Source organism: Anastrepha obliqua, chromosome 5, assembly GCF_027943255.1.
Source record: "Anastrepha obliqua isolate idAnaObli1 chromosome 5, idAnaObli1_1.0, whole genome shotgun sequence".
Taxonomy (NCBI): Eukaryota; Metazoa; Arthropoda; class Insecta; order Diptera; family Tephritidae; genus Anastrepha; species Anastrepha obliqua.
The window spans coordinates 77,358,202-77,372,742 of NC_072896.1; the positions used below are offsets into that span (position 1 = coordinate 77,358,202).

At 35.9% G+C, this 14,541-nt stretch overlaps 1 protein-coding gene across 1 annotated transcript; it reads right to left on the bottom strand.

Moving 5' to 3' along the window:
- Positions 1-2,770: 2,770 nt before the first annotated feature.
- On the bottom strand, positions 2,771-5,099 carry LOC129248117 (uncharacterized). Its single transcript, XM_054887555.1, has one exon. It carries the CDS (start codon positions 5,063-5,065, stop codon positions 2,801-2,803), a length of 2,265 nt encoding a protein of 754 aa, XP_054743530.1. The 5' UTR covers positions 5,066-5,099; the 3' UTR covers positions 2,771-2,800.
- Positions 5,100-14,541: the final 9,442 nt, after the last annotated feature.

The following is a 14,541-nucleotide window of genomic DNA, read 5'->3' on the forward strand; positions in this document are numbered from 1 at the left end:
ACAAAATTCTTGGAAAATTTAAAATGAATGGTGCTTCATTGGAAAAATTCAAAGGTAATAAGAACATACACAAGATAAAGTTAGAATTCGAATTTTTAGATTTATTTTGTTTATTTCTCATTTTTTCAGAAGTACACCACACAACAACTCATTCCAACTCTGATTTTGAAATCCTGTTGGAATTGGTGATCGATAATTTTGTCACTATAATGGTCAATGGAAATTTGCGTGTATCAGACCCTGCATATTATTTACCATATCAACTTTTTATAGAACATATGGACCAAATGAACACAAAAAAATAATTTAGTTTTGTTTTGATTTTTTGCAACATTTTGGTTTTCAGTTAATACAATAAAAACAATACTGTTTTTTCATGAACACAAAATTCTAAATTTATTACGTTGTTTGTTTAGAATTTTTTTAGAAAAAAAGTAAATTTTTTGGTTTTGAAGAAATTTGTTTATTGTTGCTATTTGTGAAAGCATAGATATTTGTAAGTATTTGACTATAATCCTAAAAGTCAATGGAATACCACTATGACACATAGAAAACATTTTTTCAAAGGGGTGTTTTTCGAAAATTATAAAAAAAATTGCTTTCAAAAATTTTGAAGAAATAAAGTAAAATAAAAAAATTTCGAAAGCATGAAATTTTTTCAAAACCAAATTTTCCTCAAAAAGATAAAAGAAATTTCTTCGAAGAGGTGTTTTTCTAAAATTACAAAAAAAAAAATTCAAAAATTTTAAACAAAATAAAATAAAACTTTTTCAAGGGTATGAAATTTTTTCAAAACGAAATTTTCTGAAAACCAAAAAAAATTAAAAAAAAAAATGGTGTTTTCAAAGCATTTCATATTCCACTATTAATAGAGAATACATTTTTGCGAGGGGGTGTTTTTCAAAGCGGAAAAAAATCTTTTTTAACAAATCAATTTAAACTTTTACAAAAGTATGAAATTTTTTCAAGAACAAAATTTTCTCAAAAACGTTAAATTAAAAAAAAATAGTTTTTTCAAAATATTTAATTTTCAGCAATTAACTGAGAAGAAATTTGTTAGAGCGAAGTGTTTTTCAAAACTTCAAAAAACACTTTTTAACCAAAAAAAATAAACCTTTTTTCAAAAACAACAGGAATGATAACATTGCCTAACAATTTCTGCACTTTTGCACAGTCTAAAGAGGCATTGATACAGAGTGTATTTCCAAACATAGTTCAACATTACAAAAACCATGATTGACTCAGCGAAAGAGCAATTTTAGCTGGGAAAAATAAGGACGTCAATGATATAAATTCAGCTATTTTAGATCAAATACCTGGTGACATAGTTGCGTATAAGTCAATGGACACTATTACTGATCAAGATGAGGTCGTAAATTATCCAACTGAATTCTTAAACTCACTCGATTTGCCAGGCTTACGAACTCATAATTTACGATTAAAAATTGGAGCACCGATTATTATGCTGCGCAATAGTAATGTGCCCCGACTTTGGGGCACGTTATCGAATGGGTAACGTTATCGAAGCAACAATTTTGAAAGGGAAGTACAAAGGAGAAGACATTTTGATACCCTGAATTCCACTGATTCCGGCGGATTTACCATTCGATTTCAAACGTTTGCAGTTCCCTATTCGCCTTGCCTTGCCAATTTTTTCTCATGGACAATTGTATGTAGCTTGCTCACGAGTTGGCAAACCATCGTCATTATTCACGCGAAAGCTGAAAAAACCAAAAACGTTGTCTACCAAAAAGTGTTACAATAAAGTTCGAATGAAATTGTATCAAAGAATTTGCTTTGTTTCGTATTAATTTTATTCTCTTTCAGCAAATCATTGAATTTATCGTCTAGCGAAGCGGGCGAGGGTACGCTAGTCCTGTATAAAAAATCGATTTTTTAAGGTAAATATTTTCAAATGCGATCAGCTCACATAAATCTTAATAATTTTCCGAAATATTTTGGCAGCAGTCTTAAGACATAATAAATTTTATGATTTCGGTGAAGAGTACAGATTTTTTTTTGTAACAGAGTGATATACCCTAACGTTCCCACATGCGCATGTAGGTTTTTAGTTACAAATTTCAGTGCTCACCAAAACTTTAATAACAAAATTATGTCAAAAAGTCAACAAAACAGTTAAATGGAATATTTGCAGGTCAACACGTACAGCATTTGGTAGGTAAACAGAAACCGAAAATGTATTAGGCGAGAATACGAAATGAAATATCAAAGCTTAACAGGTTTAAAAGGCTTAACATAGAGAGCTGCGTGAGATAATCAGCATGATTTTCACTTTCGTTTAAAAGCATGCACATACACATACATACAAACATGCTAATGCGCATGGCTTAAGAGCAAACAAACAAAAGTTGCTTAGTTTAAGCGAAGATAAACAGTTTTTTATACAAGGCTTGAATGCGAATTTATTATAAGTTCCCATGTACATATGTGCGTGTATATGTATGTTTGTTTTTCGAAGCCACACCCCGCTAGTGTTTAGTTTTTCTTAGTCATCTAAATGTTGTTGATGCTTCCACCACAAATTCACACTTTGGCGCGATAAGTAATTTTTTCCAAAAAATATATTTTTTTTTATCTTGTTTATATGTGAAAAAAGCCCAAAACTGAGCAGCTCGAATTAAGAAACAACTGCAACCTATAACTGCATATATTTAGGTAGCAGTTGGTCTTAATTCGAGCTGCTCAGTTTTGGGTTTCTATTTAAATTCTGTTTTTATGTTTCTTAGTTTATTTTTTGATAATCTCTTCATTACATACAAACTCAACTGTCGATCTTTTCTCAGCCAAAAATGTTACTAAACCAACTGCGCAACGGTGCATAACAAGTGGGCTTGGTTATCCACAATGAATCCACTGTCAAGCGCAATGCATCCATTGTCGAGAAACTACAACGATCGCGCACCGTCGCTGCAGGCGCAACACCGTTGCGATCCAAATCGTCTGGTTCATCGTTCGCACGCGAATGCCCGAATGCTTCGTCACCATCAAAGTAGTAGTATTCTTTTCGTGTAGAATTAGTTTCCACAACCGTCATCGGTTGATGTGTACTCGCTGCAAGCGCAAAATCCGAAGTTCTGGCATGACGATAAAAGGGTAGTGGTGATCCCAAAGGCGGTAAAGTATTGGGCAAAGCGGTAAATGGTGGTGGCTGTATTGTTGGAGGCCACAGTTGTTGTTGCTGCTGCTGCTGCTGCTGTGCCACCAAGAAGGGATTGAAATTTGCGGTTTGCAAGTGCCGATAAGGTAGATCTAGCGGTAGATTCCCTTGCGGTGGCTGCGTAAAGTAGGGTGGTTGCTGATACGATGGCAACTGTTGCTGGCTGAAAATGGTTGGTTGCGTAGGGTTAAGAGCATTTTGCGTACCAACAATATTTTGTTGCCCAACATTCGCATTCCCTTGCGCAATGCCGACTTGCTGCGCTCCAGTACTTATCGCATCCTGCGCGGGCCGTTCCGGCTTTATAAAGGCAGTCTCTTGACATTCCTCTTGATAGATCTCAAGCAAGAAACCACTCGATGGTATGCCCGAATAGCCCATACGCATACGTATCTGCTTTGTACCCAATCTCCAAGGACTAGTATAAATATAACCGGTGCGACAGCCGCAAAAACGTTCGCCGCTTATCTCAATAAAGTCCTCTGTGCAAACATCTTTAGTAGTACTAATCGCTATATTAACATTTCCATGCACATCCCCGGTGCCCGCATAGGATTGTCCAAAGTCGAAGAATTTGAATTCAACGCGTAGACGGCAGATATTATCCGCATGTTTCTCCAGTCCGAATTGGCAATCACGTTGCTGTGTAGGCAGGAGTGAAGTGAAGGCTGTACGTGGAAAGCCCGGGCTGGAAAGGTAGAAACGCTTTTGATGGAAAGATGAAGTGCAGCATTGTTGTGGGGGTGCCGCTGTGATTGCACCCGTGGCTTGAGTGCCACTAAGCGGTGCGATTGGCGCTGTCGCAACGCCAAATTGCGAGCCCACAAGTGGAACACCACCATACTGCGGACTCAATGTTGGCCCGCCAGTAAACTGCGATCCATCACTGAATTGTGTGCCTAGGAATTGTTGGCGCGGTTGCACCTCATTCACAGCCTTAAGCAAAGGTTCAGTTTTTAACGCCTGATCTGACACTCGTGCTTGCTGTGCACTCTGCGTTCCTGATGGCCAAACACCCACATATTGATCCGCACTCACCGGTTTCTGCGCTTCATTGCTTCTGTAGCCCAACGCTGGATATCGTAGATATTGAAGATATGGCGGCTTTACTAACACTTGATCCTGTATGCATGGCTTATTATTCCCAATATTTTGAGCAAGTGGTTGATTTGATGGCAGTGGCGCATACAAACTCCCGGGCACCGGTGGCGGTGGTGGTAGAGGTAAATGTTCAGGCAAATTCCAACCAAATAACGGCTGTGTGGGATATGGTAGGTGTTGTTCAACTTGCGTCCAATTTCGAAATAATTGGGGTAATGTGGCTTGTGGTGGCTTAAACTCCAAAGAAGGTGCCAACAACTCCTCTGTATCCTCATCATTGCCGTCCAGCATCTCGCGCAAGTAGTCTTCGCGTTCGCAAGCCAAACGGGTGATTAGCAATTTGAAACCCCTGGCAGTCGACCAAGGTGAGCCGTCAGACAAGAAACGTAGTCGAAGTATACCATCTGGTGTGTGGTACTTTTTAATGCCAATAACTTGGCCACAGAGCAGATCCATATCATCGCCATCGTTCTCAAGGCCTATTGCTAAGTAATCATTGGTGCAATTTTCCGACGATTCGAGGTGAAAATCTAAAAATTGTATATGAAATTTTGTTGGGCAACGATACGGTGAACGGATAACGTAATCCCAACAGGTGTTTGTTGGATAATTATTCGGATAATTCGGTGATTCTACAACACTTTGGCGTGTCTTATAAACGCCCGATAGACCGCACTGTGGCAATTCATCATGCGTCGCGCTGCTCACCAGGCAGAACAATCCGAGTATGAGTAGTACGCGCCGTACTTCAAGGATGCGGTGCGGCTTTAGCAATATGGAAGGCATTACTCGTATATAATTAATTTGAAATAGTAAACCGAATGCGCACCCGCACTATCGTCAATCGAACCGTTTTAAACGCAAACACGGCTGCAACTGAAGCGTCAAGTGGCGCTTTCAAGTACAATTGCCGCCAACCAACTTATCTCACAACCAATTTTGGCTGATGTCGCGGTCGCTTGAGCTTAGCTCAGATCCGATATCTGTCAACGCATATGTTGTTGCGTGTAAGCAAAACAGCAAAAGGTGCGAAATGCCGAATGAGACTAAATGTTTGATTTCTTCACAATAAAAAGTAAAAAAATGCAAATACACAAAATTTTATTTTAAACAATTTGTTCGTTTGTACTATGTTTTTTTTCTCTCTCTATTAGTTTGCTGTTCGACCACAACAAAAGCGGTCTTTTTATTTCATCACTAACTTTTGTCGTAGCTAAGTACAAAAGTAAGATTAAAAGTGGGGAAAATGTACAAATTACAGCAACTGCAACAACTACAACAACAAGTCGAATAGTCGCACCTTTGCGTACGCCAAAGTTTCCGGTCAATTAGACTGACTGTGGCGCATGTTTACACACCGAATTCATTGCTTTGTTCTTGTACTTGTTTGAACAACATAAAATTTACTTGAACTAAGTGTCTTTGCGATTGTGCAATTTTTTTTTTGTTTTTTGTTTTTGTGAAATATGCGAATTGTAAATATAAAATTAAATTCCGTTGCCTATTTGCTATTCGGGATGAGTGTCTCACACATTTCTTCAAAGACGAGGCACTGAATGGCGAATACTACCGCGCTATGATAAACGACTTTTTGATAGTGACCGCGATCTCCACAACAAGTTCCAACAAGACGGCGCTACTGGCCATATTACCAGACAGCCCGTGAAACAATGGATTTACTGCGACGTCGTTTCGGTGAACAATTTATCTCTCGTCTCGGACCAGTGGATTGGTCACCAAGATCGTGTGATATCCCACCTTTGGACTTTTAATTTTGGGGGTATGTAAAGTCTAAATGCTTTGTGGATAAACCAACTTCGATTGAGGCACTGGCAACGAACATTCCTAAAGTTATTAACGAGATACCGACCAAAGCTCTCCAGCGAGTCATTCAAAATTGGTATTTACGGATGGCCGAATTACGGCGCAGTTGCGGTCAACATTTGAAAGGGATTATCTTAAAAGGGATTAAATAAAATAAATGCCATGAAAGGCTGTACACAAAAATAATAAAGATTGCCTAATCTATTAAAATTTTCGTTGTTTTATTTCAATTTAAAATCCGATACCTCTAAATTGATCACCCTTTATATGTAGTAGTTTAAGATTATGGATTCGGGCTGTAGACAAAAGGGTTGATGGGTGATTTCATTTGGTAGGATCGTAAACATCAAATACTAGACTATGAGTGAATTTCTGCCATGAAAACCCTTCCATAAAACACTATCTTCCGTTCGGAGGTAGCATAAAACTATACAAGGTCCCTCCATTTGATGATGAACACGAAAGCCAGGTAGAGTAGCAAAATAATATTTTGCCCAATAGTTGAAAGGTATAGTTTTAAATAACTTTGACCTGAACACCAATTTCCATGACTTCATTCTAAGATTAAGTTGTGTAAAAGAGATTTTTCAAGGAGAGAACAACGCAGCTCAAAAGATCCAACAAGAAAATTTCACTAGAGCTCCTGGATCACAAAAAGCTAAGCCCAACGGCTTCAGTGTAGAGAAAGTTGCAAGACCGCCTCCTGCTTCTAGTTAGGCTTTGGTATTTTATTTCAACAGGCGGTCAAGTAAAAAATAAGCAAATAATGCATTTACGCCTATTTTCTTGTAAATATTTATTCTCAAAACAAATTAACGCATATTTTTAATGTAATATAAATCTCTAATATTTATGCATACCTTTCACCTCTCGACAATTAACTCTTCCATTTGCAATAAGAACAAAGAAATTTCGTAGTTTGCTTTCCTTCCGCAGTTTCTAAATTCTTTATTGGAATTGTTTTATAACCACAACTGTGGGCGAAGCTGCGTTCATTAAAATACCAATAAATATTCCATGCGTATATATTTTGTACGTTTTCCACGCATACAAACAGAGCCGTTTAGATGAATCCTAAAAAATAAGGCCCTCTGCACATTATCTGCCTAATCATAGTAATGACGATTAAACTTCTGCCACTAGCGTGTCATTCATAATTCAATTAAAAAAAGGGTTTATAGTTTACTTTTTAATTTCACAAAATTTCAATTTCAATTTATTTTACAAGCCAACATTTTAAATCAAGAATTATTTCGAAATGTCTAGCGCCCTACTATATTGAAGAGCTTATTGTTTGCAGTATTTTGATTAGGCGGGGAGCTTAAATAAAATGCGGGACTATTAAAAGATATTAATTTTTTAATTGAAGTTTTCCCAACTTTAAGTTATAGTCCAGTTAAAAAATATCAAATTGGCAGTAGTTGGAAAACATAATCAGAACTTTTACAATTTGATATTCTTAAATCAGGCGATCTGAGTAAATATATGTAAATTGTCTGAGTTTTTTGAAATGGAATACAGAGAATATATCTCTGAAATGCTCTGAGATAAGGTATGGAGGAGAGGTGGGGCATCGGAATAAATCTCGAATATTGAATTTGAAAATAAAATGAATGAGTACTTCAGACGGTAGTCCTGGCAGCACGAAAGTAGCAGACCGAATCCTTGGCGAAAGGTAGAGAACACGTAAAATCAGGTTATTCAGTGACAGAAAAGCTACTCGAAAGGTTCTAGAAATTACTCTTTGAAAATGGTTGAGGAATGTAAATGGCAAGGTGGATTGAGATTTTCAAGGCAACATGCTACCTGATAAATTGGCGAGCTCTGATAAGACTTAGATCCCATGGGAACAACTTATCGTCAGCATAGGCATCATCAACGATTCGCTGTGTACATCTTGTTTGCAGGATGAGGATAGCATTTTATCTGCCGCTGTCTAGCTTTCGCCAGACTTAGATAATATTTTTTGTGTTTTTCCCACAACTTCCGGAAAAATCTGGAAAGTTTGAAGACTGTTGGATTATTATATTGTATGCACAGTTGTTTACATATAAGCTGTTTAGCTTTGATCTTACCCTTCACCTACACCCCACCCCTATTAACTAAAGGTAAGGCATTCCGGGCTTGAAAGTGATCACAAATCCGCCGATCAGTGGCAGAAAAGGTTGCGTTGGGGCTAAATGTGGCTCACATCCTTGCCATGGAAATCCCACTATGAAATTTTCAGAGTTTACTGAGTTTGGTATCAACTATTAAAGGAAAAAATAAGAAAATAATTTAAGGAGTTTTTTGTTTTAAATAACAAACAAAAATTGTTCCCAAAAATGGTTTCCAAAAAATGTATTTAAGATGTATATTTTACCTTAAAAACTGAATTTAAAAAAAGTGCAAAAAAATATTATAAAAACGTAACAAAGAATCGAATACACTTCACTTCGAATACCAAAATGTTCAACATTGAATAAATTTGAAAATAATAAAACAATTCTTAAAATTTATTCAGTTTACTTCTTATTATACTCGTAGGCTTGAGTATAATAAATAAACAATTTTTCATAAATATTTACGGCAATGTCCAAACTACTTGGATCACTTGACATAGAATCGCTATCCTAAGGGTTTTTTCAATGATGAAACGTTTCCAATATCCAGTAAATAGCAATCGGCTCATCGTTGCACTACCACACTCTACTGACAACCGGGAAGAAGAGTGCTTATATCCCTTTATTAGCAGTTTTGAGCCTAATGTCACAGCCCCAGGTCGGCATATATGCCTTCCAGATTTACTTCGATGGCACTGCATATTAATCAACGTATGAAAGAAATAATTGCACAGAAAATGCAGTTACCAGCTGGTGCAGTGCTTCAGATATGTATAGATATCGTATTTATGGTTCCATTGCATAAACTTACAAAAAACCAGACACTTTGCCGATTTTCTCCTCACTGTAGCACGATATGTGATTTGAGAAAACTATGTAGAGCTACAAATATATCACCCGGTGGATGAATAAGAGAGTGTGACATAGACCACTTCTCGCATAGCCTAAAGGTGCTGGCCCAATGCAGGCTGGCTTTGTTTGCTGTACTTCTTTTGCTTGACTTTGAAAACTTGTATGGCCAAATGGGCACTTTGAATGCTGTCATAACAATCAGATGATTCCCAAAAAGAAACAGAGATGTTAGCCATATTCACTACTAAACTAAAAACTGTGAAAACATATTGCGAATTCTTCTTTTAATAGTAATAATGTGCAAGATAAGACGCCAATCACCGTGATTTTGAACCTTTTCCATTTTTATATATTTGAAGCAGGTAACAGCTGCACTAATTAATAATTAACCCATGATTTGTAAAAGCCAAGCATTTCTTTAGGTTTTTCCCTTGTCGCTAGGCTGTATTTTCAATTATTTGTTGCATTATCACTCGCCTCTTAAAATATATACGTGCACAGAAATAATTTCGCAAGTAGCGCTTCGACCAATTCGAAGTTCTTTAATACTACTCCAACTACAGAGGCCACTTAAAATTTTTTTTGTCTACTGGTCTGAGCTACTAGCAGTAACGAAACGTCTTTATCTTCGACTTCGGCTTCGCTTCCACTCTGTGTGCAACATAAAACTCACAAATTAAACTAAACCAAATTAGATTAAATGAACATCCCTGGCCATTTCCTTATGTCAAAAGCGCGGTAAATAGAACATTGAGTTAGTTGAAACTTTGCCTTACTTCAAGCGCTTCAAGCAAAGCTGCCATTTGGTCTCATATTTCATATATTTCAGTATTGGCTTACTTGAAGCCAAGCAAGCAGCAAAGCCAGCCTGCATTAGGCCTGCACCTTAAGGGTCGTGGATGGTTTGTGTGTAACACTCATTTAACAGGGTCGTACCACCTTTTTGTATTTGGCAATAAGTGGTTTATCAAAAAATAGACCTAGGGTATAAAGGAAAATATGTTTATCCCAAAAACAATGTTTTTTGAATTTTATCGAAATAATAGCAATTTATCAGACATTTCAATTGAATATTAAGATATATATAAAGTTGTTTAAAAAAAGTTTAATAAACGAGTATGTTTAGCTGGTGTTGCCGCCTATTTTCTTGAAAATTCAGAAAATACTTCGCATGCAAGATTAAGTACTAAATTATCTACTAAATATAATAATTATCTACTACATATAATTTATGTAGTACTTAGCCAACGATTTAGTTTATTTATTTCATTTTAGGTTATTAAAGAGATTTATCCAGGCAGCCCTGTACAAAAATACTTTGCCATACTGACATGTACTCGTATGTGCACACGCATACTGCTCCATTAGTTGTTTGTAATTTCACCTTTTAGTCACGCAAAATCGGACAATTTTTTTCTTTACTTGGGCGTAACTTTTTCACACCCACGCTTAACATAAATTCAAGCGAAATAAAGAGGATGTGCCGCATTATAAAAAATTACCGTAAAATGGGATTTTACATAAATCAAACATTGTTCAATTATGCGCAAATATTAAAAAAAAAACATTTACGAGTGGATTGAAAAAACAGTAAGCCATTGCATATTAGTCGTGAAATGTTGGCTGGCTTGACAAGGTTGTTATGTAGAAGCTATTGGGAAAAAAATTATTTTTACTTACTAAATATATATGTAAGCTTGTGCTTCTACATTTATTTGTACAGTCTGCCACATAAAGCGTAATCACGATTGCCAGTAGTATCTTAATAACTGTGTTGTAAATTTTTTTATTTCTTACGGAATGGGTTATTGGAAATTTAAAAGAAACATCAGTGTAAGTGAATTCTGCACATTTAAAAATGGTTGTTTACGCCCTTTGTGCACCTTGGTGGTGTAAATTTAGTGCTTTGAGTTTCGCGCCTCAAGTAATCTAGGATATTCCATAAGGCTGCCGCATAATTCAATAATGGGCCAAAGCAGTTAGTTAGCAATGGTTAAACAAAATGTGTACTATTACTAACTTTCGAAGTCAAGAGTCTTTTGGTAAACTAAAAAAAATTTTGTAAAAAAAATGAAAACAGATACCATGGCATCAGCTTTTGCTTCATTCCTTTCGTCGACAGCTTCTTCACTTGCGCTACTTTTTTTGTCAGATGCGTCTGCATATTTACAAAAATATGATTCAAATATCTTCATGGCATATTTATTAACTCATTTTATTAAGAAAAGCTCAACGTATATTCATGCTTATGTATACCAAATATCTGTGTTCTTTTGATGAAATAGCCTATGTTAGTTCAGAATTTTTTTTTTTGGAAAACCTTAAATTGCTTGGTTTTCTCGAAATATTTAATCAACGAAGCATTTGTAGCCGTAGCATGAATAACCATCTCAACGAAAGCAGAAGTAATGCTAAATTTTAACTCTAACACGTTAACACTCTAACATAGAGTGAACCAAAAAGTTTGTGAAGCGAATCTTGAAGGAGCAAGAAGGATGACCTCTCCAAGGCGCCGACGATGGTTACAAGACGTAGAAGACGACATACGACAGATGAGAATCTCCCAACATAAAGCGAAAGTGGGATGTCGGGAAGAATGGAGGCGTATTGTAGAGGAGGCAATAGTCCACCACGAACTGTAATGCCAATATGATGATGATATTAGAATTTATGGGCCTAAAATAAATAAATAATTTAAGCAAAACCTTCTAAAGTCACTTAAATTGTTTTGCCAACAGCCAACTGATATAAAAACATAGAATATTTCTTGGAATTTTCTTCTTGCTATTACCCTCTTTTAAAACTTGTTTTCATCGATAAGAAGCCTATAAGTTGTAGGTGGTTTGTGTGTAACACTCATTTTAGCTGGGTGTTGCCACCTATTTGCATTTAAAAATAAGTAGTTTACTAAAAAATGGACATAAGTAATACAGGATATAAAGGAAAATATGTTTATACCAAAAACAATTTTTTTGATAGCGCTGAATCTGAATTTTATCGCGTTTGATCAATTGAATGTTAAGATATACCTATATAGAATTCAAATGAAATAAAGTTTAATATAAAATTTATTTTCAGCCAATGTTGCCGCCTATTTTTTTAATTAAGATTTTTTTTATTATTATTCATTTTTTTGTTATTGTCAAAAAAAGTATATACATAATTTAGCCGGTGCTGCCTCCTATGTTTGGAAAATTAAGAATTTTTTTGTTTTTTTTTTAATTTTTTTATTTTTATTGGCAAAAAATATGTAACAATACATATATCAATGTAAAGGTAATATTTCTAAGAGGCCTTTTCATTTGCTTTTTAAGCAAAATTTATATTATACCAGTATTTAATACGAGGTTATTTGTATATGGAGTTGCCACCTAACTATTAATGCGCAAATAGTAACTTATAGTACAGCTGAATTAAATATTAGCTTGTGAGTACCTGTCTCAAAATATATAATTGAGAACATTTTCTGAAAACGTATATTTTGAACGGCATTGCCACTTATTTATTATTTGAAAAAGTATGAAAGTTGCCTTATAATAAAGGGTGGTTAAGTTTTAAAGGCCGGTATTGATTTTGAATAAAATACAATTTTCCTAAGAAATTATTGTCATTTCTGTTTATTATGATAATATTGGTATAACTCAATTACGTATAGAATAAAATATTGGCCAAATGGCGGCCGCGGCTTCGGCGGCACACCTCCAACCGATGGTCCTAATTTTCGATGACGCTGAGGCATAATTGAGGTTCTATGCCGTTAATGTGTCGAATTATCTCATCCTTTAGCTCTTGAATTATTGCTGGCTTATCAACGTACATCTTTTCTTTCAAATAACCCCAAAGAAAGAAGTCCAACTGTGTCAAATCACATGATCTTGGGGGCCAATCGACATCGCCGCGACATGAGATTATTCGGCCATCAAATTTTTCGCGCAAAAGAGCCATTGTTTCGTTAGCTGTCTGGCAAGTGGCACCGTCCTGTTGAAACCACATATTGTCCACATCCATATCTTCCGACCATAAAAAGTTCGTTATCATATCACAATAGCGAACACTATTCACAGTAACTGCCTGACCGGCCTCATTTTGGAAAAAATACGACCCAATGACGCCGCCGGCCCATAAACCGCACCAAACAGTCATTCTTTGTGGGTGCATTGGTTTTTCAGCAATCTTGAATTATCATTAGGCCAAATGCGGCAATTCTGCTTATTGACGAATCCAATGAGGTGGAAATGTGTCTCATCACTGAAGATGATTTTCTTCACGAAGTGCGCGATATGCATTTTGAACGCCCGTTTTCATAATAAGCCTGAATAACTTTAACACATTGCTCGATTGTGCATATTTCCATTATTCAAATTGAGTTAGTCTGAAATTGAAAAATGTCAAATGAAATGCAAAAAACAAGTTCACGTTTAGGTGTGGTTCACATTCAACATCGGCCCTTGAAATTTAACCACCCTTTATTTATTTATTATTTTATTTCTGGTGTTAATTTCAATTTGTCTTACATTTTAGATGGTAACGCCTTTTAAAAATATTACAATGCTTTTAAAAAGAAATTATTTGCTTTTCCTTTTCAAAAATTTTATGTTGTTAAGTGTTTTATTAGTTTTATACGGAATCGAAGCCGTGGGCGCCTCGTGGTAAATAAATAAATATTTTTTATTTCAAGCAAATATTTACAGAATTGGTATGCGATTTTTTGACATTTTTTCTCAATTTCCTCTTCCCATCCATGCACTTGCGACATGCACAATCTTCTCTTCCATTACTCTTGCGCTTAACTTGAAATATCGGAGTACCTTTTAAAAGTCATTTTTCCCGTAGAAAACAAATCGAAAAAGGTGCAGTTCGCGGAAGGAGACAAATGACATTATATATTTAAAAACTTCTAGGCTAAAATCAAGTTAAAATTTCATAATAGTTAGCCATGTACTTTGTAGTCATATACTCAATATTTTGGAAAATCTGGAGTTATTTTCCTAGAGAAGATTAAGTGTGCTATTGATGTAAGTAATATTAATATAGCATATATTATTTGGTATTTGAATTATTGAATTATTTGTGAGGATTTTCTTAATAAAATTATAATTTGTGCATTACAGTGTCCACCCTTTTATGTGACAGACTGTATACCCATATGCAAATACGCCTACATAAAACGATGCCACCTCAAACAGTTAACTCCATTGTAAAGCTATTGTTTATGGAGTTCATGCGACCGCAAACAACAAAAAATCTATTTTATAGCTCACATAGCCGCATTAGCTACATAAAGTAATAGCGGAGAAAAACGCACGTAGCACGAAGTTAATGGCACGCGCGGGTTGTGCATGCGTTCATTTTCCCCCCGCAGCCTCTGTTTGATGGACCGCGGTAATGTAGAAAGCAGCGGCTGCAACAGCAACGGCGAAAGCGGTAGCATTATAAGCCACGTAAAGAATTTTTACTGCCTGACAAATTTCCACTGGTATCAGA